Source organism: Styela clava, chromosome 7 (assembly GCF_964204865.1).
Source record: "Styela clava chromosome 7, kaStyClav1.hap1.2, whole genome shotgun sequence".
Classification (NCBI taxonomy): domain Eukaryota; kingdom Metazoa; phylum Chordata; class Ascidiacea; order Stolidobranchia; family Styelidae; genus Styela; species Styela clava.
The window spans coordinates 19666831-19693554 of record NC_135256.1 but is presented as its reverse complement, the minus strand read 5'-3'; the positions used below and the strand labels follow the sequence as shown (position 1 = coordinate 19693554).

The following is a 26724-nucleotide window of genomic DNA, read 5'->3' as shown; positions in this document are numbered from 1 at the left end:
GTTTCATTATAACTTTTGGTGTCATTCTTGAACGATTACTTTGTTTTGCTTATATTTGTATTCACGTTTGCGCAAAGAAATCGGTTGCTAATGGGAATTTTTCGTGCTAGAATAAATCATAAATTCATAAGTAAACATAATTGATAGATCAAAGTGCAAGGATGATGACTGCCATTGTACTTCAAAAGAATCATATAACTAATTATAGTCAGACAATAATTATACAATCTCAGAAATTCAATTTTCAGGAAAATATAGACAATGGCAGGAGTAAAGATTATTCTAATAACTCTAGCTTTTCATATGCTAGTAGCATTGTATTTTCCTGCTGTCGAAAGCAAAAGAGGAAAGAAAGCTGGCCCTGGGCGAGGCCGCCCTCAAAAGAAAGGGGGAAAATCTTATATTTACGGGCCAGTAGGGCGGGGAAAGGGACCACATGGGGGGAAAAAACGACCTGCACCAAAAAGCCCAGGAAAGTCGAGGATACAAGATGATTTCTTCGACAGTGCAGACGATTGGAACAGACAGGGTCGCAGTGGAAAGTTTGCAAACTCGAAGTGGGGATATAATTCATATTTCACAGGTGAGAACCACGGGGTAATAAGTCGTTTGAAATACATATTATGATCAGAATACCAAAAAAAATGCGATTGTTGATATAAGCAACATGAGAGCAATACTTGAACACATAGACAAGCGGGTCAAATCACTGCGTCAAAGATTGTTATTTCGATGACAATATATATTTTCAATGATATAATTTCACTATTTGTTGTCCATGTTACGCTAAATGTAGTATTGAGACATTTATTTGGTTAATGCAACATACTTGTTACCTAGAAGATTAACGGGCAAGAATTGCCGCATGCTTATCCGGTACTTGGTAAGGCTGACTACTGAACTCGTAGAACGACAGAAATCCGTGACGGAGATCGTCGCTTGAGGAAATAAAAACCAATGTTCCCTTTAAAAGTAAAACATCGAAATTTTGGGTAAAATATGAAATTTCGTGAGACTGAGAATGAAAAAAAAAAATAATGTTATCCTGGCGATTTGAAATTGACTGGTCCATTGATTAGCAGGAAAGTGACCTTTCTTCACCAAAGTAGTCGCCCCAGAAATGCAATCCTAACATAAAACAGTTCCAAGCTCACATGGCTATTCCAGGAAATCGTATAAATAATATCTCAGCATAAAATGACATTAGTTACATATACATATATAGTATATATATATACATATGTATTCATTCAGACTCCAGAAATACTTTTCACAACCCGTATTTCCACATATTTTCGAGCAACGATGATTTTGAGTGGACGAGAGAGTTTGGTTGGCATCAGACCTCAGATACAGAAGACGAATATCACCAATCAGAAGAAACTACAACAGAGGCATCGGTTTTTACGACAAAATCTCCGACAACAGGTCAATCACGACCTGCATGGAGAAGTGAAGGCAGCTTCACAGTAAGTAACACTGTACATTGGCCAAAGCAAGCAATTATATATACCCATGTCTTCTAACTTTGTACTTAGATCAATGAAAGTTTTTCTCCTAAACCAATGGTTCCCAACCTTCGATGACTTGTTGCCCCATGCAGAAAGCTTTAGTTAGGCACTCATGGCCCCTTTGTTCACCATTTAAAGGTAGAAGCAATGCACGCTTTGCGCACATTCTACGCCATCTCGAATTACTTTGGTGGAGCCAACTTAATTGTCGTCCCGTTTCCGTTTTTTAGCAATATCAGAATGATACTTCATCTTGCCTTATAGCAACATTGTTTTGAAATCTAACCTAGGAGCTAATTATTTTTTAACAACATTCAGTGGTTTTTGAGTCACTAACTCGAGTTACAGGTTTTCACAATAAAAAAACTCAAAATCCATATCTAGTTTTTTTTACAATAGGGTGATATCAAACTAAAATGCCTGAAGAAAAAACCAAAGAAAAATTGTGGTTACGGAATTGTACAAATATACCACAAGGAAATGGAAAGTTGGGGCACGATATGTGGAGATAGTTGGAGTCCTAATTCAGCAAAAGTTGTTTGCAAATATTTGAATTACAGGTATAGTATTATGCGTACTTCAACTATATGAATGTAGAAAGTTTTTTTCTCGGGAGTTTTTTTTATATATACGTTCTGTGAAAAGCTGTCTACAAATGCTGGTTGAGCTTACTTCAGTCATAGCTAATTGAATCCATTACGCGTTTCCATTCTAAAGTTGATAAATAGCCTGACTAATAAAAACCGTACCGCTAGATATTTACCTTACCGCTGTAATGTCGAAGTATTCAGAAATCGGGTTCAGGACTTTGAATTCGACAACGACTCCAGATTGATATAAATTGGTCTCCGACTCGAATTCCGAACTTTTGGTAAACCAAATTTTGTTCATAAAAACTTCAGCGTATACATAGACTGTTCGAAGCGCCAAAATTTGACTTTGACTGTCATGAGTTTTAATATAAGACTCCGGCTACGACTTCCATGAGCCAATGCATAGCCCCAATCTCATGTCTCAAACTGCAATTTAAAAGAAGCATAGACCAAAATGTTCACCAGAACGAAAAACGCTGTCGTGCGATTACGGTCAAAATTCATTCATCTACTTAACACAAATGAAAAAAATCAAAAATATTTGTTTTTATTACTTATCAGAACAGGCAAGGCTTTGCAATTGGGTGCAAAAAAGATTCCAGGTGAACTGAAATATTCTGCGAAGTATCTTCGTAAGCTTCAATGTCGAGGTGAAGAATGGAGCTTGACAGATTGCTTTGGGGAAAAAGTAAAACAGAATTATACTTGTAAGAAAGAAAAATTAGCAGCAGTTAAATGCTCAGGTAAAAGCTATTTTAGCGACCAACCAGGTTGATCATGTTACCACTTTTTATTATCTAGAATGAAATTTACAACAAATTGAGATCTCGATACAGGCATCAATTGAATCACAAATGACCATTACATATTATCAATGAGAAATCAAAACATTCAACTTGTCAAAATGCTTGCTTGTTTTGCTGACATTTGCTTTGAAATCTTCTAAAAATGTATATTACTTTGCAGGATATTTAGGTCCAAAAGAAGATTCTGGATCTACTGGAGTTACATGCAAAATGTCAGAAATGAATTGTAAATTAGGCGATCGATGTATCACACCAACATACGTTTGTGATGGAATGAGTGACTGTCCTTGGGGATCTGACGAAGAGAATTGCAACAGTGGTAATTATAAGTTGCTTCCGCGACTCCTACCGAAAACGATTGATTTTCTTATATTCTATCACAAATATAACTTGATAGATAATGTAATGAATATAAAAAGATGCGCAATTTAACAATGACTACAGTTACGGTGAATACAGAATTAGATGAATATGTCCTGTAGGGAAAGGAAGCGATTATGTACGTATAGTTTGGGGGAAAATACCCGCAACCAATAAATGCGCTGATCTGAACGCATTGTTACTATGATAGAGCAACAATGTAAATACTTCAAATATAATTTTGTCAAGGAAGCATTGTTTTGTTTTCTCAATTTTGTCTCGATGTAAAAATCTTCATATAAAAACCTAACTAAGCAGGGCAAGAAACTTTTAGCCAAATGTCTAAAATATCATATCTCTGGTTGGTGTATTAGATAACTAAATTTTATTTTCAACTAAATTAAAAATAGTACTAAACGATAGATTGTATAAATTTAAACTTGTTTCATCAGAGTCATGTGAATTCTGTCATTCCAATGTTGAAACTATCAGCCACCTTTTCTAAGATTGTATAGTTGTTCAACAGTTTTGAGAAACTGTGTAAACCTGTGTATATACTCAAAAACAGGGATTAATTTTAACTTTTCAAAGAGAGATTGCATGTTGGGATATGTTTTTAATTTTTATAACAAATTGTATAACTGCATACTTCTTGCTGCCCATGTTTTATCTATATCGTTGTAAGATACAGAAAAAGAAACCACTGTTTAATGTTTTTACCTCATATCTGTATGAAGTGAGGGAAATTGAACGGTTCATTGCATATAAAAATGGCAAAATAAAGAAACATGATCAAAAATGAAAAATTTTATGATACAATTACTGATTATTTTATATGATGAATCGTGTATTGTTTATGATTAGTGGTTAATAATGTTGTAGATGTACCGATCAACTGTGTTTTATATATTAATAAATATATACAAAAAAAAAAATTAAAAATCGAATAATAGTTATCTACATCTCTGACTTTTTGTTATCTTTATTTGACCTGTATTGATCGCTTCAATACATTAGTTTTATTCGAATTGCAGAAAATTGCAACAAAGATCAATACTGGTGTGGTCCGTCGGGAGGTGGATGTATATCGAACGAATTTTTATGTGACGGAGAACCGGATTGTATTGACAAAAGCGATGAAAGAGAATGTGGTATGACCAATGATTTTTAACGCCACGATAAATATACAGATAATTCTGTACGAACAAATAATAATTTCCATATTTTAAAATATTTTTAAATTTTTCCATTTTATAAAAAATGATGTTCGGTTTAATAGGTGGCTATCTTTAAGCATCACTCCAAATGATATTGAATATTGTGAAGAATAAATTTAAAATAGTTATTGTCATCATTCAAAAGCCATATCGGAATATTCGTTTTTGTACAAATGCTTGCCCAACATATTTCCCAATATATTTTTCAAGATGTATGTATACATTAACAAACAATATTATTTCGAATTAGAATTTAAAAAGCAAAATATTCAATTCACGAAGAACTGAAATCTCCAATACGGTGACGTAATTATTTCAAGACTGTCTATTATGATCTTTACTTTTAGACAACCAATACGAAATACCTATTTCCTTTTCCAGAACGTTTCCTGGAAGCATTCACAAAAACCGACGGCAGAAAGTTACGCACGCGAAAGTCAGAAGTTGAATGGACGAACATGAATGCTTACATGTGTGCACAAAAATGCAAAGAGGAAACAGAATTTGTGTGTGCGTCATTTGATTTCAACAAGGTACTGAAAACTATTAGATCGTAGCATTCTGGTTTTGTCAGATATACAAAATGTACATAGATTTGTGATCCTAAAAGCGAGAATGGCATAAGAGAACTATTTCTGAATAATAATTTTACTCAACAGCAATATATTCCTATAATGAACGAACAATTTTTGACCAAATGAATATAACCAAGCGGATGCCCAAGATGCCTCTGACAACTTTTTTCTTCGATATTACTGCATACGAAATGGAGCTATATGAACCTTTTTGGCAGATTATTGTCGTTGGGAATGTTTACGGTGATGGGCCCTGTTTTGCTTTTTAACTACCAGACTAAACAATACAAAATATACAGAAGTAAAACAGAAGTGTCTTTCAAAAAATTCATTTCCTATTTTCTCTGCTTTCCGTTACACCTATTGAAATTGTTGTTTTCTAAAATTCAAATCGCTTCACCCCTAGGTGGGACACATATTTATTACAGAAGGAAATTTAAACACACGGCTTATACATATGGCATCTTACTGCCTCTTGTATTATGAATCTTTGGTGATGTATGTCATCTAATCATTTCCACGTGAATGTTGTCAATGGCGGTACTTGAACGGAAAAACCTTAAGAATTTGAGCATGAGAACCCCCACGTTCTCGCAGAGTGAAAATACCACGCTAAGAAGTACATAAGTAAAAATGCGAACGTAAAACAATATCCATATTCCCAAATAGGATCAAGAGAGCGGATTTTTAAAAATGTTCACGTTATTTACTTTTAGAAATCACAAATATGTCTTCTGTACTCCCCATCAGCGCCGAAAGAATTAAGAAAATCCAAGAAATGGGTTCATTACAAGCTTCGAGAAATCAGAGAAGGTATGCAAATATTTTGATCAAACAACTTTCATATGCTGTGTTCTTATTTCGTATTTTTTGTCTTCTTCATATTTTATTTAATATCGGCTCGTTCACGTTTCAGATTGCGCTGCAGACCACAAGTACAGATGCAAGAATAGAGTTTGTATTGCCTATAACCAAGTTTGTGATTCTACAAATGATTGTGAAGGCGGCGAAGACGAATCTGAATGCGGTAAAATCAAGTAAAAATTGTTTCATATTAGACATCAATATTCGGGAAAGATAATATTCAATTATCTTGTTTTGTTAGAACCAATGAAAATTCGCTTGAGAGGAGGATCGGGACCATTTGAGGGGCGTGTTGAAGTCTCGAAAGGACTGCAATTTGGCCTTATTTGTGACACAAAATGGACTATTCGAGAAGCAAACGTGGTCTGTCGTCAATTGGGGTACAGTAGGTGAGTAAATGGTTAAATTGAATACGAAGATTTTAAAAGCGGAAAGCTGTAAGAATAATTATGACAGGGCTGGTTATAATGTATGTACTTACAAGCAACGAGTTTTTGTTACTATTTTTTAGGGGAGCCTCGGAAGCATTGAACGGTGGTAGTTTTGAGAGAAGCACCAGAGGGTACAAGTTGGATAACGTGCGTTGTATCGGGAGAGAATCAAATCTTGAAGATTGCAGAGATGCTGGATGGGGAGAAACAAAATGCAGAGTCGATCATGAAGCAGGCGTTGTCTGCCTCACGGATGGTAATATCATATTTTGATTAGTGATGGTGCGTAGGATTGGTGAAAACTACTTTCATGGGATTTACGAAAGTTCCTATTATTCTATAGAATGCGTATGGCTGGTGGGTAATTTTGCTTTTAAACGGGGGATATCTGCAAAAAGCTTCTACCTAGCAAATAACGCACAGTTGTACAATGAATTGAGTTAAACTACCGATTTTCAAATGAACACGGTGTATGAAATAGTTCAAACTATTGTGAAACGTACTTGTGTTGTGCCTGATATTTATATATACTGAAAAAGATATACTAGCGCAAAATAGAACGCGATGTATCACAGACACAAAATTAATTCGATTTCAGAAACAACCACTGTTTTGACGACGACCCCAATACCAGCATCAACTGCTGCAACAACTTCGCCAACAACAATTGCAACAACTACGCCAATAGTGAATAATTGCGGCGTGAAACCACCAGAAAGTCTCGTGGAAGCTCCACAAGCGCGAGTTGTCGGTGGTTCAGGAGCTAATCCGCATGAGTGGCCTTGGCAGGCGGGAATTTGGTTACCTTGGACCTACTGGTGCGGAGGATCGCTAATTCATCCTTGTTGGGTACTCACGGCAGCCCACTGTTTCGAGTAAGTACCCTTGTGATATTCCGTATTTATTTTGCGAGCTTATTAATTTCATACATATGTGCCGATTGCTGTACGCATATATATGAAAAATTCAAGAGGGAATATATTGTAAATAACTATCTTATATTCCAGACGTAAATATCCTCTAAAATACTACACCATACGCCTGGGTGATCATATCACAGGAACAGACGACGGTACAGAACAGGAGTTTAAGATAGGTGAACTATTCAAACTTGAATATAACTCAACTACTAAAGAACACGATATGGCTTTGATAAAGGTATACTACTTGTTTCGGAAGAAACATGAAAACATTTTGTATGTTATTTTTAATGTTATTTCAATTTCATTCATTTATTTTCTGTAGCTTGAATCTAAAACTGGAGAATGCGCACAACTTACAGATGCCGTTCAACTAATATGTGTTCCAAAATCTCCAGAGCAGTTTAGCGAAAAAACAATATGCCACGTTACAGGCTGGGGAAAATTATCAGCAAAATGTGAGTATTGATATGATACGTGAGCCTAACACTTTGTGTGCAAATCTGCACATGGTTATATATATCGTTGAACTTATCAATGTTGGCATCACAGGGTAAATATCGTATTTCACCACCGCGCCAAGGATGTAAAAAATTGAGTAAGCAATGTGTGGTACACTTTGTTATGGCTCCCCTTATTTCATGCATGAGTGACCTTATTTCACTCTCGCTCTTCTTTTGTTGATGCTTCAGTCAATGACTGTGTGTTTCTGAAATACATTTTAAATATCTACAAACATCGTCTATTCTTCGGGTTCACGACACAACACAATGTTGAACTAAAAAGATTCCGGTTCTTCCAGAACCTAATAGCTCCTCACGTAGAATTAGTTATACACACTTTGTTCGGAGTGAAAGACGCGTAAAAAACATATATATTGTAAAATCACCAATCATCAATATCTCTAATGTGTATACAGCCACAAGAACATATACTCCAATTCTCCAAGAGGCGGCTGTACCCCTCATATCGGACAAGAAATGCAAGCGTGAAAGCGAATACAAAAATCTATTAAAAAAAGACATGATGTGTGCTGGATATCTCAGTGGCGGAATTGATAGTTGTCAAGGAGATTCGGGAGGACCATTATCTTGCCAAGACGTCGCGGATGGTAAGATTCTAACACTTTTTTGTTGTCATTGTCAAAGCTTTGAATTATATTTCTAACAATCGTTAAAAATGAAACGAGTTATTGAAATCCTTCTGTATGTGATAGTTGACCTTATGTTTTTACGGCACAAAAGTTATTGTGCGTTACTGTTTTTGCAATTTCTAATTTCTTCGTAGGACGTTACTACTCTTGGGGTGTTGTAAGTTGGGGAAATGGATGCGCCCAACCAAAGGCTCCTGGCGTCTACGCAAAAGTTGGGAATTATCTGGATTGGATTTCCGAGACGACAGGAATCAATTTTTAATTGGAAAAGGGTGAATTCAACGACGACACTCACATTCTATTTTATCACGGAAATAAAACAATATATGTATAATAAAAGTCAACACATTTATTAACAAACATTCAAGTCTTGACTAAAAACACCTTGCTTTTAAAATTTTTGGGCATATTGATTAAAAAAAATTGTTACAAGCAGAATGAGAATATTTGATATATGTTTATTTCATTTTTCAAGCGTAACCGAGGCTGAAAAGTGAAAACAAAGTGATAATGTCGAATAAATACGGGCTAGAGCAGATATATTAGACGACTATATCCAATTATCATGGAAAAATAGTTCGTATTATTCTTATATTTTTACGTTAGTATGATATTAGTCCCTCCGATGATACTTTATTAAAAACCGAAGAACTACCCCATTTCGAATACGAGAAGATCAATATTATAAGCAAATTACTTGTAAGATAGATCTTAAAGATTAGCGTATTATACCTATCAGAAGTAGTTCGATTCCCCAACATACATAATCGGTGTTAAAGAGAAGGCATCAATCGCTTGACGTGGGATTCCCTAAATTTTACCTTCTGCAAGAAGGAACTATATGACGTGGCAAGTTTGGAGATTGTTTTTCTTCGATGAACCTATTTCTATTTTGACCGAAACTATCAATATTGTTGTCCTTTTCATGATTGTAGCCTCTCTTCTTAACGGAGTGTCGCAATCTGTCATCTTTTCGTGATTCGTGTTCAGGCCTTCCAGTTGCGCCTTCGGTCGTATTTCGTTTTTTTAATGCAACATGTTCCTTTGTTCTAAATTGTCTAGTTTCAGCTTCCAAAGTTCTTGAACGACCTACAGATGTAAAATACCATCATATGTATTGACTTACATCGAACGTTAAATGACAACGATTTTTAAAATGATTTATATTGGATAAAGCGGATTGCGCCCACAACCGTGAATGTCGGTGATTGAATCTTTATTTAGGTTTCACAGTGCATGGTGCCAATACAATATTACAGTTGTCTTCTCAATTTATCAAAATTACAAGTAAAATACTAACGTCGATACGAACGAAGTTATGCTAGGGAAACTGGAATCTGGCTTACTAGCGCTACCAGCGTACTTTGATTATCACAATTTATTATTTTAAACATGGGATAGGCCGAGTTGATTTATATTGCGTTTGGAAACTTACCACTTTTTATATTGTTTCTTTCCTTGACTCTATAGTTTCTCCCGGCCACCCCCATATTGTTACCAAAGTCTGGTAAATCATGTTTGCTTGATTTGCTCTTGTAATTTGGAGATTTCGGCAAAAAAACATCGGAATCTCCACTGTCTATCGAACCATCGTTGCCAGATCCATAACGTTGATTTACCAAAGACTGTCTAGATTTAAATTTTGGCATTTCGTTTCCGTGTCTGTCAAAAACTTTGGTTTCTTTTGTAGAAATTATCCTTGGTTGTTGCTGTTGTGACTGCATGTATATACTGTCAAATTCGCAAAATTTTTCGTTATTCAGAGCTTCAATTGCTTTTTTCTGATCTGGGCCTTGGCTTCTTTTATTATTGTATCGATACGGCACTTTCTTTGCATGAGAGGAATTTGACCTCCCAGCTGGTCTTCTATTTGATTTTCTTTCATTTAGCGTTCTCGAGGACACGGACTTCATTTTCATTTCGAGTTCAGGATCTTCCAGATAAGCCCCATTTGTCATTCCGTGCCTGCTTTGTGTATGTGCGTTATGCATGTTTGAGATAGTTCTGGCGTTTGCATTTCCATGATGAAGGCTCAACTTTCTATAATCAGGTGGCGGATCTGAGTTATTTGAGTCGGTGTCTGGGTATACTGCTCCTTCACGTAAATGCATGGAATGATTCATAATTCTGGTTTGACCAACTACGACAGTTGGGGCAAGTATATTTCTCTTTGCACAGACGACGTTGTCCTGTAACACAGGCGAATAAATATATCATTATGGAGAATTGATAAAAAAAAATGAACAATATCTTTCGTATATTCCTCGTACATTATACCTGGTGTTTAATTATTATAGCTACAATAAAGATTGATACTACAAGGGAGATAAGACTTAAAATAGTTTGCAAACAAGTGCGAAAAATATTCAGAACATATAGGGTTGCAAAGCGGGGGTAGTGTGTTCTTAGCTAATGATTTTTTCTCGACTCATGTGCTACTGGATCCGCATGATCCGATCGCAAAGATAGCAATCAATGAATTGTTAAATCCGCCGCTCCATGAAAGAGCACATTTCTTTGAAATCCAATGGAATTGCAATAAATTTCACCAAATGATAAATTAGAATGTAAAAATAGATTACGTGTGTCATGTTTATCTTCGGTAATCCGGAATTGGTCCCCACAGCTTCTCCTTCTTTTTCTCTGTCCTTGTTTTTATTATTCATAAAAAGCTTTCGAAGAATAAGGAAAATGATGATTAGTCCAATAACCCCACCTACAACTATACCGACTATAGTTAGCGTAGACATGCCACTTTCGGCATCAGAACTCCCGCCAATGGGCTTGAACCGTTCATTATTACTTCCGCTGTTGATCTGGCGTTTTATGGGATGATCTTCTAGATAAAATCAGGAGTTGTATATATATATGCACTTGAAAATATTGTAAGAATGCAAATCAATTGACATACGTGTAATATCGGTTGCAACTAGTTGACCGTCCGAATTGATCATCATAGGTCCAGATTTTTTTCCTTCTGATTTACTTGTAGATTTTTTATTCGTCTCTTTCTTCTCGGACTTTTTATCTTCCAGGTCAGAATCTTTTGTTTTTGGACGACGCATCGGTGGGAGTGGTTTTCCGTTGAAACTTTTCTTTGCTTTAATTGAATACGTATGAATCAACATCATTGGCAAATTTATCAGAATTGTGAAAAAGCAAATAATTTACAATTAACTTACAATAGAATCCCGATTTAGCTTTCGTTGCCATGAAGCTAAGAGAAAATCCTCGTTGGTATTTCTCAGACGGGTCTCTTTGTAAATCCATTCTAAGTTTGTTACCTGTTGGGTTGCAGTGAAACATCTCATAAAAATTGGAAAACTATGATGATTTCGAAACAAAATACTAAAAAAGGATGCAACCTACCTTGCGATACAATGTCACCACTAGTTTTCCGTCCACACATTCGTCCTTGAGACTTCCCTAAAACTTCATCGATGATTTCTAAATAATTGGACGAGCAATGGTCGGTATCTTCAGCATACAAGTCAATTCCTCGGAATGCTATTCGAATATGTAGCTTTCCCGGTGCAGTAATTCTTAAAATATCAAAGTTTATTTTAGAAATATAATTTTTAAGGTACAGTGGGCTATTTTGCAAATTTTAGGGAACAGAGCAGAGCGCTATAAAAATACCGTGAAATAGACTCAGGAGACATTATAGTATTCCAGATATACTTTGTGTGTATTTCAAAAAATCACTTCATATTACCACTAGATAGAGCTATGATAGCAGACATATGGAATGTGCTTCTATACTTATTAATAATTAACTTTATCATGAATTCAACGCACTTTACCTCGTACAAATCGACGGTTGCCAGTTAGTAAGTGACGAAATCAGTGTGAATTTTGACGAGGATACCTATACGTTATATTATGATATATATGATCTAACAAGAAACACGGTGTTAATGGGACGAGCAATTTTCCGAAGTTTCGGATTTCTCTCTAAAAATATGGATTGGTTCGGATTTCAAGCGAACGCTACTGTGTAAAGATAACGCTATTATGTGCCATCAACATTTGGCACAATAGCCGCATTAATATTCCCTCGAGCCTTGAACTTTTAACGACCATGCTAGAACCATCACAAAATTCACAACTTCTCAGCTTTGTATTGCGACCACAGAACAAACGGCCTCAGGATATAAACCGGCTCGCAAAAAGTTACACTGGTTACGGTTTTCTGTGTTTTACAATACAAAAACGTTTTTGATTAATTTTAAACTATACTAAAAGTCTTCGACATAGTATGCGTGGCCCCGGGCAATCTTTTGAGTCGATACTTGAAATATGAAAGTTGCCAAACAACAGCAGGAAGTTTTTCATGCTGAATCCGAATCGAATTAATAATAAAAATATAATTCATATATTGTACTCTAATATAACATAATGGTACAATACAATACATATTTACTTCCATGTACATCGCGAATGTTTCATATTCAATGCCTTTGGATACCCCGGTGTATTGATAGTTTTCCATGTTTTTCCCGCTTTCAACTTCTGTATGCAAAGCCCTAAATTGATAAAAGGAAACACAGTTATATAAGTTATGTTTATTTCTGCCAACTAGCAACTGCACAGTATCAATAAAGTAGCAGACGAATAGAAAAACTCATGATCGAGGAAAGAGCAATTGTGAACATTCAAACATGGCTTTTTATCTTTCTGTACGGAGTTCGTAGATAAAATATGATTTAAGTTTTGATGGACTGTAGTATCACAAGAAATTTGGTCATCTAGGCCAGGTTAAATAAAAATTGCACCCAAGTCGACTGCTATTCTCCATGAGAAAAAATATTGACAAATTCTTTCATATTTTACCGGTATCAATAATTAACTTCGTTGTGCGTGTTAACTAAAAATTTCGAGTATTTTTTTTTTTTCAAATAGCATTCTCGTGATGTGTATTTGAGTGGAACTAACAAACATTTGCGCTCGGTTTCAACTTGATAAATCTCAAAAATAAAAATAAGCGTTGAGACCCAATTGCGCCATAGACCCTGGTTTAGCCAATTTTGGGCCTTCTATAAACTCCTGAACTGATGGATGTAAAATAAACGAGATGGACAAAACAGACGCCTTTACTTCGAAATTAAAGAACCAACTTACTGTAACGATTGATGTGTTTACAAGTTCATATTAGAAGCACAATTAATTTACTTACATGTTGGTTCTGCTTGATGGCTTTCTCCTAAAACTCGCCTTTTCAATGGAGCTACGCCTTTTCCATATACATTACATGGAAATATGAGAACAGACAAAAACAGAAGTATATCGGATAGATCCATAATATGTAATTTCAGATCGAACTGAAGTTCATTTCATTTTGAAATATTATTCCGTAGAGGTACAGGCTTGTCTAACTGTTAAATGACTTCATAACGTAAAACCTCTGCGCCATGCAGATGCCTAGAAAAACCTAGAACAATTGCATGTAATGGTTTATTTCCCGATGTGTATACGGGTATTCTCCCGATCTTATTTCAGTGACAAAAGTGCTTCTTATTTATATTTCCTGAACAGACGCTGAATTTAAGTACAATTATCGGTACAATCCTCGAAAACTGACTAAATTTTGGTTTCGACCCGCAGGCAAATTTTATCTTACTGGTCTTAGCTGATGTATACGAGTACTTGGTCGCGTACATCCAGCCATGTATTGTGATAAAAGAAAGACCCGAATATTTGGCTACGTCATTCGTTGATTCAAATATGTAGAAATACACTAAAGATTGTTAAATCTGCATTTTCGGGAAATCAATGAAAGTATTACAACAGATTCGTAGATTTGATGCTTCAATAAAATTAATATATATATATATTTTTTGAATCCCACCAGTGGATAAACACATATATATATATGTAGCGTTTAAAGCAGTGGTTGCCAACATTTTTTGATACATTTCCCCTACATGTTCTATGTTATAACTCTTTTTTTCCCTCCCACTATTAACTAGCATAAAGATTCTGTTTCCATTTGGTTATTAATCTTGTATATAGTCATCATCTAGTGATACATGCAACCAGTGGTGGGATTCCGGGGATTTGCGCGAACCCGTTCTTGGAGTGTCGTGGCAATGAGCGAACCCGTTGTCGACCATTTTGTTTTAGACAATCGCAGCGAACGGGTAACGTGGGATTCCGGGGACTTGCGCGAACCCGTTCTTGGAGTGTCGTGCAATGAGCGAACCCGTTGTCGACCATTTTGTTTTGGACAATCGCAGCGAACGGGTAACGTGCATTATTATAGGCGTTTCAAAAGATATGTATTAGATCTAGATGAGGCGTGTAGCTTACCGCTTACCTACTGACACACATTAGGCTCTGGTCATCAGCTAGTGATACATGCAACAAGTTGTGGGATTCAGAGGGTTCGCGCTAGGTCGTTCTTAGAGTGCTGGGGTAATGAACGTGAACACGTTCTCGTTTTAGACGTTGGTCTACCGCACCAAACGACTAATATGCGCTATTATCGTCTTTCGAAAGTTATGGGTCAGATCTTTGTAAGGCGTGTTACATTAATGTAGCTTACCCATTGACGCTACATTAGTAAATATTATGCTGTTTAAGTCATCAATGAGAAAGTTGTTGTTACATCTTTCCGGAAGTTTTATAACCCTTGGTTGGTATTGTGTAGTTAACACATGTAAGACTTATATCTCGACTGGGACGGTTTCAGGAACTCGATATTCTGAAAATCATTTGCTGCTAAAACACGGATTCGCATGCATATGAAGTACGCGAATTCAACTTTATAAAATTTGGTTTACAATCGACATCGTATGTGTGAAAAGAACAGACTGCATATGGCATCTAGTTCGTGTATACCCACATAAACATTCTGCCCTTTTGATTCATTGCATCCTTGAAAAGGAACTAGTGTAATTAATAAGACATACAAGTAGTATTGTGTTGTCAATTATATGGTTATGTCATAAATACTGTAACAGCACTGTGGCCAGTAGATGCAGCCCGGTATATCAGTGGTTTTCAACCTTAACCGCCGAATATCCTAAATTTCTTGCGGAATACTAAATCAGAATTTTAGATAATCTGGAAATAAGCAATCGATATAACTAATGATCATTTTAATTCCCAACTACTAATTATCTTGATTCCCGACTCGACCATATTTGGCGCAAAAAGAAAAGGGCGAAACGCAAATAGCTAGTGGAAAAGGGGTGTCTCCAAAATGTCGTGTCCCACGTGTCAAGTGGGACACGTGGTACAAGTGGGACACGCAGGGGCGTGCCAAACTAGTCTGCCGCCCGGGGCGAGTTTCTGATAATGCTGCCCCTTATACCTAACTTCTAAAATAATTTGGGTGATTAACAGATTGTAGATGTCGTCATACACGAGAATAAATCAAATAATAGTCAAGTAGGAAAGAAACGTTTGATTTATTAAACTAAGCATCAAAAATGTTGCAATTGTAAATATAGGGAAATTTTTTCTGAGGTCATGGGTCGGGGAAACAACCCTTGTTGAATAACCATCACCACAGAACACCAATAATGTTAGCTTTTAATTAAATAAGAACACATCTAGAAGAGCACGTGCACATACGCTGAAATATCAATGCGACTTATATACAGGCTTACCATACGTCCCGCTTTAGGCGGGACAGTCCCGCTTTTTAGTGTCTTGTCCCGCCAAGTCAGTCAAATGTCCCGCTTTGGCATTCAGCCAGTGGTGGAATTCAATTTTTTTGTCAGCCGGTTCCATCACAAAAGCAATATTTTTCAGTCGGTTCTGCTACAAAAGTCATTGACAGTAACCAGTAATGCTAACCGGTTCGCTGATCTTATAAATTCCGTGAGACGGTTCTATAGAACCGGTGCGAATTGGCTGAATTCCAACACTGCGTTCAGCCATCCAGCATAATACACGAACATGTTCTCGTTACTGTTGTTGCTGTGTATCACAACGCTAGCCTACCTACTGAAGATGAATGCGTTATTTTGTTTGTTTCGTTGTTTCCCTCTAACATTGTTAGCGAACGTATCACATGTAAAATCACCTCTAATTGGTCCTGTTCGGACGTTCACGTGAATGTAACATTGAACAACGTCTTTTTGAAGGTGTTATCTACAGAAAAGCATGCTTGGCCGAGTAAGTAAATAAGTTTAAGTAAATTCTTAAATGCTTAAAAACGGCAGACTATTTCATTATTCTTTTTGCTGTGCATAAAAAATCTAAATTCGGATCATTTGTATCGTTAGCGTCTATTCCTTACTATTTTTCGAACTGAACCCGATTTTTGGACAGAGAATATGCGCATGAACTCTCGATGACAATATGGTCAATGAAGACAGCCGGGATGGCTTTAAATGTAGGCCTATGTAGTAAAATCGGAAACTGTAAAGTTACGTTATCACAGCTAAAGGGGTCGTGACTTTTGAATCGTCCCGCTTTGAAGTCAAAAAAATATGGTAACCCTACTTATATAAGACAGGTTGTAAGCAGCTAGGAATAGCAATGGCATTTCAAAGTTATATCTAGGTTTCTTTGATTAAAATAAGTCTTTTTTTCTGGCAAGCATCAGGGAAACAAACACACAGTATGGCAGGGGTCGGGAACCTTTTTGGTCAAGAGTGCCATAAAAGGTACATATTTTCAATTTCATTTCCATGCGAGCCATATAACATACCACATAAAATTTTTACTCAAAAGTCAACAAATACAATATACATTTAATGTGACTTCCGGTGCTGCATGTTGTCGCTGTGGGCCATGAACGGCTGCTCACATGCAGCACAAGTTGAAATCGACGATACTCATCAGTCATCACCCTTTTTTCTCTGTAGTATTTTAAAAACTAGCTTTGCTAGTCCGATTTAAATATGACGAATACTGTAACTAGTACGTACGAAAAGCTTTTCCATATTGCTTCGCCACTCTATCGCTTTGTGGTGTCACAAAATATGTTCCAGAATCCCCTAGTTTTGTCACAATGCCTGTCTGGTAATTCTCTTAGATAACATTGGCATGCGCTGGGCGCGCGTTCTCAAAAGTTTTTTGCAAATTTGGCTATAAAAGAGTTTGAAATCTCTTAACAATAGTAAGCTTAGCCTTACGATATTAGATTTTTCTGGGAACCATAAGCTGTCACCAAAAGAGCCATATATGGCTTGCGAGCCATGGGTACCAGACCCCTGCAGTAAGGTATTCTCCGTTTCTCGCCTTTCTTTTTCAAACAGAATTCCACCAAGGCAAGAGCAACGACTAACATATTATAACATGCGGTATGCACAACGCTGTCAAACTACCAATACTGACGTGAATCTCTGTTATGGTGCCATAAAACCTAAAAACGATATTCAAGGATTAGAGTTCGCGCTGTTTATCCTCATTATCATATAACATAGCCTGCTCATCATTGACCAATTACTTGCTAGGTAAGTATTGATTTATACTTAAAGCTAAATTCTTATCTTAAAATTTGTCAATAGAGTCATTTGTGAAACAATACCTGAATGTTGGAACATGACTCTTCCATGAAACATCGGTCGAACTTTCGCTATCGATCAAAGAAAGTGTAAAAAAGAGCAGATTACTTCGCAAGCTTAACTACACGGAAGTATATAGCTATTCCCCCATTTACTATCGGAGTGGGTACAAGTACCGTGTTTCCCCGAAAATGAGACCTACCCGAGAATAAGACCTAGCCTGAATTTTGAAAATAATTTTAATGTAAGCCCTATTTTTTTGACCTAGTCGATAGCAAGAAATGTTTAATCTAAAACGTGTGAGGGAGGAAAACGTGTCATTTGATTATAAAGTCCAAATAATCTTGTACTATAGAAACACCAAATTAATTATCTCATTCCTCAGAGTCAATGGCAACCTATTGATCGAGAATAGTTCGTTTTTTTGGCTGTTTTCCTTCCACATCCTCATCAATATTAAGTGTAGGTCTCATACAGATCCATCGAACAAATTTTATATAAGATTTACTTATGATTGTTTAATAATTATTGTGTAGCAGTAAAATAAAGCACAGTAGATTAGAAATTGCGTACAAATATCGAGAGACAGGCAACATAGCAATATTATTCAAACACTGGAAATTGTAGTTTAAAACTTGGAAATTATACCTTTTTTTATTGAAAATTGGTTAGTTTTAAACCCTAACGTTGTGTTTGATCATTTGGTTCTGTAATCTGTTTTACCGCCTGCTATGCTCATACATGGAGTCAAAATAAGTTTATACTTGTTAAATAGACACTGCACAACAAACCAATTGCCTCAAATCGTAAATTATGATTCAGCTTTTTGGTTTCTCGCGATTCCTTTCGCCCTGAAATGCTGTATTTAAGTTCCCTTATTATATTTATTTGCATGAAGTGTTCTTTTCTGTTTGGTGAAAAAATAAATTACTGATTACTCATTGGATCATAATAGCTTCACATCGACTACTCGTCATGAGAAAAAGTTGTAGTACTGCATAGGATAGTCGTTTCGAGCTTAAGCTAGCCCAAAGAAGAAGCTTTGTTGGGTATAAGCGCTTACCTACCATTATACCCAATCTCTAGGTTCTTTCAAGACCTCTAAAAGCTCGTATTCTGGTGTACCAAGTTTTGGGGTGTGCATATACTCCCATCTTGCAGTTAGAGGAAGAGACATCAAAATACTCTCAATCCGCGCACCAGGAGTTACAAAACCGAACTTCGTTCCGCGATCATAAATCAAATTGAATTCAACATATCTGAAAAGAATAAAATGTGAAAGCAGTGTCTCTGTAAGCAGGTTCATGTATATCAGTATCATTAGATTTGCAACCGAAGTCAATTTACAAATGTTATTTATAAGTTTATTTAAAATAGCCAACCTCCCCCTTCTCAACTGTTGCCATGCTTTTTGGTCTTCCGTAAATCCTTTGTTCATATTGCTTTCAATGATTGGTATATAAGATGGAATTATTGCACCACAACAGCTTGTAACAAAGTCAAATATCTAAAAAAATAACAAGATCGATAACATTCAAGAAACAGGTCTTCGCATTCAGTATCCTATATAAATTCAGTCCATATACGGTATACCACTTAAGTCAAAACAAATTTCTAAGTTCAACTAGTGTTTGGAGCTAATAGACTCCATGGATGACACAAAAACAGGTGCCAAACTGCCAATATTAGAAAGAATAAGCATCATCATAGAGAAATTTCTAGCAACATACAGGGTACTGGTTGAAATCTAGAGTAGACAACTTTATTTGTTTATTTAAATACACAATATAAAACTGAACCTTGTTCCCATCGTGGTTGTCCACAATTCCAATATGAACATTATCAAATTAAAACTATCTCTTCTGAATAAATCAAAAGTAAGAGTTTATTTAATAATAGCTTTATATTCATATCCTGAACTTACTTCTTGAGGATTTTCTGCTTCCAGATCATCAAAAAATATTCCACCAACACCCCTTCTTTCGTTACGAATTTTAATGAAGAAGTAATCATCACACCATTTCTTGAATTTCTCATAATAACTGGGGTCGTGTTTATCACATGCGTTTTTCCATGCTTTATGGAACTGTGTCACTTCATCTTCTACCAGATACATGGGTGTTAGATCACATCCTGTTACAAAAACAAACAATAAGATTGATACTTGAATAAGGAAAATACTCGAATTGAATGTTTAGTTCAGAAGACAAAAGTGACTTTTCTACCAAAGAGGTATTTGTATTTATATGCTTCCTAAATACATCCAAGTTGTGAAACATTATATATACTTACCTAACGTCCTTGGGAATTCAAACAATTTTTTTACAGAAACTAGAAAAACTAGATTTACTGTTCTCAGTTCCTATGAGTGTATTGAAAAAGTCTTGGATACGCCAGAGTTTTTATTATATTTTTTTTCAAGTTCAAAGCTGGAAATAGAGTAGAAATTTCAAAATATCTAGCAGATGAAGTTCAAACTTTATCAACTCTCAGTCACAGGTAAAATCATTTCAACTCAGAGTTGATTGTAAGTGTAACTTCACAGCACTGATCAACTCAATCATATTCATGATTAGCTTTTGACACTCATATCAGAAAAGTTTACATCTCTGCTGAAGAAATTTTCAAAGTGTCATAGTATTAAACTCGTTTTGAAATTTTCTTATCAGACATTCATAGAAATAACTAACCTCCACCGAACCACCATGTTCTTTTCCCTTTTCCATCAACAACTTCAAAATAACGAAAATTAAAATGTAAAGTTGGACAATGTGGATTAGTTGGATGAATGACTGAACTTACTCCCATTGCTACAAACGGTAATGTACCATCCTTTTTTCTGAAATTTAAATTTGAAGAATATCTCAGAGAAACACACAATAAAATTTCTATAATAATACATGGCAGCAACAAATATTAAGACACAGAAAATTAAAATAGTTTCAGTATTTTTATCATATTCATAAACACTGTTTTGCAGAAGATGATAACATAGCATTTAGCGAACCTTGTATAATGCTTTCCTCTTGCTCTCATTTGTTTTTCTAGATTTTCTGATAAGCTTCCTCTAACAACAGAAACATTGACGCCAGCCTTCTCAAATACCTGTAAAATTCAATTACAGGTATATCTATATTTAATTTCATATTGAAGAAACAGATTCATCAAAATAATTTCATTTTAACCAGAGAGTGTCATGAGTCGCTAAGTCGAAAGATACAATGAGACATATATATGTATATATAAGTATATGGGATGGATGATTGATTCATAGCAATAAGTACTACAGTAAGTGTACCGGTACTATAATTGTTTAGAATAAGATTTGAAGTTTGAAATTTTGGTATATAACAGTGATGCAACAACAATTAAAAACCTGATAAACAGACCTTGCCATCCTGCAATATACAAGTCACACCTCCACCAGTATTATTTTCTTTCGACCATTCATCAATGGCAAAATTTCTTCCTTCTAATCTCTCTAGCTCCCTGCATATCTCAACTTGTGTCTTCATTATCAAATGTTCCATCTTTGATGAAACTTTATCTGCATTTCTCTCAAGTTCATAAATATCTAGATTTACAAAGGAAATGTTTTTATGCAACTGCTATGGATGTGCTGTGGGTCTTGAGATAATTGTTGTGTTTTCCTTGAACCCCTGATACATGAATACATACACACCATTATCATAAAGCAGTAATGTGTGAACCTGATGAAGCATTGAATTTACAGCAGCGTAGCAAAAACTTGAAAAAACTCAGAAGTCAGGAATATTGTTCCAAAAGTATTCTTACTCTTCCGCGTGTAACAAGATTCTTGAAATAATGTGATTTTAACTCAGGAAGAAAAAGTACAGTACCTGTGACTGGTTTAGCCATGTATGTATTGCAGACATCTCTTATATTTTTAGCATTAAACCTTGCATGAACGGGATATGAAATTCCATATTTTTCCAGACAATAAACAACTCCTCCCACCATTCCTGTCATCACAGCGATACCAGTTGCAAACTTTGATAATTTTTCATGGCTTCCATTGAATCTGGCATAGCCTCGATGAAAGACTAACCATTTTCTTGTCTTATTCAATAAATCAGGTTTTCTAAGCATTATTATATAAGAATAGTATAGGATAAATCAGATAAATAGGCAGACTTCTGTTGATGAAAAACTTTTGTTATGAACATTGCAAGATCTTCCCCATCATCTCAAGCAAATGAACAAAAACACCCTCGGCGGTGTGGCGCATCGTGCTAAACGTTAAGAATACGCTCGCCACCGCATCTCTGATTACCCTTCGTGGGATCGCAGGTTCGAATCCCATGCGGGGATGATCATGTGCGAGAGGATTGCTGGACTCCTCGCAGTCGTGTAGGGTGGTTCACGTAACTGCTGGTCGGTTACGGCTTCCTCCACCATCAAGTCCATGCTTCCGAAAACAAATAACTGGCTAACTAATCCCATACCAGCATACCCGACCTGGACTGGTAACCGGACGAGAGGCTGTGGTTCGCCATTTGATTAAGCCGTCTTATCGGCTTTCCTCTCCCATGGGATAAATATCTAAATCCTATCCTATCCATGAAACCACGGCCTATCCATGAAACCATGGCCTACTTCAAGAAATCACTTACTACTGTAATACAACGAAACAGCATTGAACAGCTGAATGAATACTGTCACATACATGTCTGCACTCCACCCTGCAATGCCTTCGTCCAGATATTACAAACAAAACTACCTAGCCGGTAGCCCGGTACCGGTACCGTACCGTACCGTACCACCTTGTCCAAGACCGGTACCCACCGTTGTAGCGGATACATAAGGATAGTTACTGTGTATTTTTATATTTTTACCTCATATTGTTAATAGTGCATGTTATTTGCCTGAAACAAGGTCGTTGCTCTAATTAAGGGTCGGCCAACTTTTTTGGCCGACGGGCCACATTTAGTTTACTAATAATTGCGCGGGCCACTTAACATGGTAATTATGTTCTAGTTTTGCTACACTGACCAAAAGTTAATGAAAAAACAAACAAAACCCTCGCACCAAACTTTCTTATAAGAACGATAAAAAACGAAGATACAGTAAAGTCAACAAAGTTTTTTCTACACGTAGATATTTTAGTGTGAAGTTTGGCACTGTTTTTCGCTAACAAGTTTGTCAATATTCGCTGAAAAGGACGATGTAGCAATGCGAAGCGAATTTTCCATATGACTGTCAGAAATTAGTGATCTCACAGATGATTTGACATGGTTCATCTGTGAAAAAACTTGCTTGTACGAGTACGTGCTGCAAATTACGAGGTCATTAAAACTGCCAAGTGTGTAAGCAGAGACAATGCATAACAACAAAATCTATGGTGTAAGCTACTATTTATGTATCGATATCTCATATCTTCCAGTTGGTGATGGAACTGATGGCTCGTTTGAAAGGTCTAGCCAATGAGCATATATACAATGAGTGGAAACTTCCAAGTATTTGCTCATTAATCCATAGTGCCATGCATTTTTACGTCGTCCAGCTGAATTGTTCGTTGCATATGGAGAAAGCCTATCGCTCGCTGCAAAAATCCCTTGCTTCGGCCGCGCTGGGTGCGGAATTGGCCGTACTGAGGCTTTTAATTTTTCGATTCGTGTTCGGTTTTGGGTTTCGAAGTATGGTACGTTGAAAGCATACTGACTATGAGCAATTGCTTATTGGGAATGCATATCTATCAGGCAGAAAACGTAGCTAGCACAGAATATGAAGTCAAGTGCGGTTATTTCTGATTATAGCATGGGATTTAGGTACATATTTATCCAAGGAAAAGGAAAGGCGATAAGAAGGTCTAAATATATGACAAACCACGGCTTCTCGCAATCATAGTTTATAAGGTGCTCCATACGAACCACCAGGGCTCCCCGATTTTAAATTACTTTGGCAGTCTGGGATATCTTGACATTAAAAACGGAGACAAAAATTGGAAGAATAGCAGGGAATCGACTTTCCTCTCCACCTTGGTAAATATGTTAAACTCATCCGTTATCGATGAATACAATGCCCCACGCCCCCCTTTACATAGGTTGTAAGCCCCCCCCCCCATTTGAGAAGGATTTTTCATGCGAAACTTCTTCCACAAAAAAGCAGCACCGTCGTTTTGGGGTCGCGCATTGGGGTTTCGTCAAAACGATATTATTCTGTGTATTATCACCGCAGCGCAATTAACACCGCCAGACTTTTTATTTATCCGCTGATAATGATAAATAAGAATGCGTGATTGTTGATTGTTATTCAGTAACGCTTATGTTACCGCCGTTATGGGCGTTCAAAATGAAAAAGGGTTATAAGCTAATTTAAGGACATTCTCTTCCCGGTTCTCTTTTATTTTAATACAAAGCAGGGCGCATTGAAAAGTAAAATAAAATTTATTAACATAAATTTACAACGAGTAAAATTTACCTACGGCTATTGCCAACAGGCAGAAACGATGAATGTAAAAATTTTGGGTTTTGTTTCATTTTTGTGCCATCATATTTTTCAATTTCTAATTTTGCGTAAATCGCGTCAACATCGTTTTTGTACATTTAGAAACGTTGAATCAGATAAGCAAGGCATGTGAATAATGTACTCTATGCAAATTTCCCGAGATATTGTGGAGAAATAATATTTTGACCACGTAGAAATGCCATTATTGCTGATTTATTCACGTGTTAAGTATCAGTGTTTTAAACCAAAGCTGAGTTACGTGAATACTCAACACTGAGTATTCAAGAGATTACCAATTTGCGGATTTTTTTTATTATTATTTATTACGAAAGTACCACGGAAACAATATAAAATTAAAACATAAAAATGTCAACTATCAGCTTCACAAATATCGCATCCCGGGGCCAGTAATGATAATATTGTTCGCTTAGAATTGGGACCGTTACTGTGATACAAATCTTACACAGCAGATAAAAATCAGAATAAAATTAATTTTTGTCGTGAATACATTCCTTAATAGTTCTCTTTAACATCTTCGCCGATGTTCGTTAAAATATTCGAATAATTTTATAAAAAAAATACGATTTTGCCCACCACCAATCACGGCGCATGTAAATAATCATTGAATGACAATAAAAAATCAACTTTATTAGCATTATATTCCAAGTAAAAGTTTCGCATTTCATGCATTCGATCGGCGCTACACGCGAGCGTGTTCTTGTATATATTCACCAAACGCCGTCAAGAAAACAGAGGCGAGCTACAAGTAACTGTGGAATATCGCTGTGAACGACGCATTGTTTTTAATTTATTACATGCCTCACGCCGTCGTGAATTGAACTTTTGGTGCACTGTTTTAATTTCATCGTAATGCCCCTCCCCCCTCCCCCATTTGAAAAAATCCTGGCTGCGCCCCTTGTCCAAGTTTTATATCTCACTATTGATTACAAAAGTATAACCGCATACAAATCAACAGTATCTATATATATGAATGACTATATGAGAGATCGTTAAAATTAAATAATATATACGCAAAAATCATAATTGATAACAGAATGTACAAACTTTTTTGTGTAAATTCACAAGACATGAAAATGGCAAATTTTAAATTTCAATAGCAAGATATCCCAGAGTAATTTATAGTTAAAATCAGTATTTTTAATAAGTAAACGAATAGTTAGGGTTACCATATTTTTTTTGACTTCAAAGCGGGACGCCTCCAAAGACACGACCCCTTAGCTGTGATCCTGAAACTTTACAGTTTCTGATTTTACTACATAGGCCTACATTTAAATTTTAAAGTCATCCCGGTTGTCTTCATTGACCATATTGTCATCGAGAGTTCATGCGCATATTCTCTGTCGAAATCGGGTTTAGTTCGAAAAATAGAAAGAAATGATCAGAATTTAGATTTTTTTTGTACAGCAAAATAAATAAAGAACTAGAGCTGCGTGCAGCTTTAACAGGCTTCCCGCGTAAAAAAAACTGAAGACGCGTTTTGCTCACTGGAGCGTGAAAGCGTGGTCAGTCATGCATAAAATTTGCAATTTATGATGGGGGACTTATTATATGCATGTGATGTAAATTTCAAGTCTCTAAGTAGTGCCGTTCTCGAGAAGAAGATGAAAATGTAAAATCCTATTTTGCTCACTGGAGCGTATCGCCGAGGTCACTCATGCGTATCCTTGACATATCGTATCCGGAACATGTCCATTAATCATTGTTATGAATTTCAACCCAATAGCATGTATCAATTTTGAGAAATCGCAAAAAAACTGAAAACGCGTTTTGCTCACTGGAGCGTGAAAGCGTGGTCAGTCATGCATAAAATTTGCATTTTATTGCTAGCTGAGAACTTCTGCACATTTGAGGTGAATTTCAAGTTTGTAGGACTAATTTGAAAAAAAAATAATAAAAATAAATAATAATAATAATAATGAATAAATAATAATAATAATAAATAAATAATAATAATAATAAAACACAGGAATACAATAGGTTCCCTGCTGACAAGCAGCGGGAAGCCTAATAATGAAATAGTCCGTTTTCAAGCATTCAAGCAATTTCCCTGTTCGCCCAAGCATGCTTTTCTGTAGATAACACTTTCAAAAAGACGTTGCTCAATGTTACATTCACATGAACAAGAATTGATTTTACATGTGATACGTTCGCTAACAATTTCAGCGGGAAACAACGAAACAAACAAAATAACTTTCAAAAAGACGTTGCTCAATGTTACATTCACATGAACGAGAATTGATTTTACATGTGATACGTTCGCTAACAATTTTAGCGGGAAACAACGAAACAAACAAAATAACTCATACACCTTCAGTAAGTAGGCTAGCGTTGTGCTACACAGCAA

At 36.1% G+C, this 26724-nt stretch overlaps 3 protein-coding genes across 4 annotated transcripts; 1 reads left to right on the top strand and 2 right to left on the bottom strand.

Annotated features, from left to right (window-relative positions):
- Positions 1–227: 227 nt before the first annotated feature.
- LOC120328459 (neurotrypsin-like) lies at positions 228–8876 on the top strand. The gene is made up of 16 exons (XM_039394951.2): positions 228–583; positions 1255–1469; positions 1911–2071; positions 2666–2847; positions 3071–3229; positions 4305–4421; positions 4869–5020; positions 5779–5875; positions 5979–6089; positions 6168–6315; positions 6438–6613; positions 6956–7232; positions 7365–7515; positions 7603–7735; positions 8197–8388; positions 8565–8876. The coding sequence occupies exons 1-16, from the start codon at positions 262–264 to the stop codon at positions 8690–8692; spliced, it is 2721 nt and encodes a 906-aa protein (XP_039250885.2). The 5' UTR covers positions 228–261; the 3' UTR covers positions 8693–8876.
- On the bottom strand, positions 8760–14015 carry LOC120328460 (uncharacterized). Of its 2 annotated transcripts, none has more exons than XM_039394952.2 (8): positions 13607–14015; positions 12854–12956; positions 11800–11972; positions 11613–11714; positions 11342–11530; positions 11013–11269; positions 9866–10619; positions 8760–9519 (listed from the first exon to the last, which is right to left on the bottom strand). In XM_039394952.2, exons 1-8 carry the CDS (start codon positions 13728–13730, stop codon positions 9248–9250), a joined length of 1974 nt encoding a protein of 657 aa, XP_039250886.2. In that variant the 5' UTR covers positions 13731–14015; the 3' UTR covers positions 8760–9247. The 2 variants fall into 2 exon arrangements, with proteins under 2 accessions (XP_039250886.2, XP_039250887.2); XM_039394953.2 differs by having other exon boundaries at positions 11013–11266.
- Positions 14016–18378: 4363 nt separating this feature from the next.
- LOC120327992 (oxygen-dependent coproporphyrinogen-III oxidase, mitochondrial-like) lies at positions 18379–22044 on the bottom strand. Its single transcript, XM_039394365.2, has 7 exons — positions 21752–22044; positions 21281–21465; positions 20899–20996; positions 20582–20730; positions 19816–20024; positions 19274–19398; positions 18379–19150 (listed from the first exon to the last, which is right to left on the bottom strand). Exons 1-7 carry the CDS (start codon positions 21999–22001, stop codon positions 18961–18963), a joined length of 1206 nt encoding a protein of 401 aa, XP_039250299.2. The 5' UTR covers positions 22002–22044; the 3' UTR covers positions 18379–18960.
- Positions 22045–26724: the final 4680 nt, after the last annotated feature.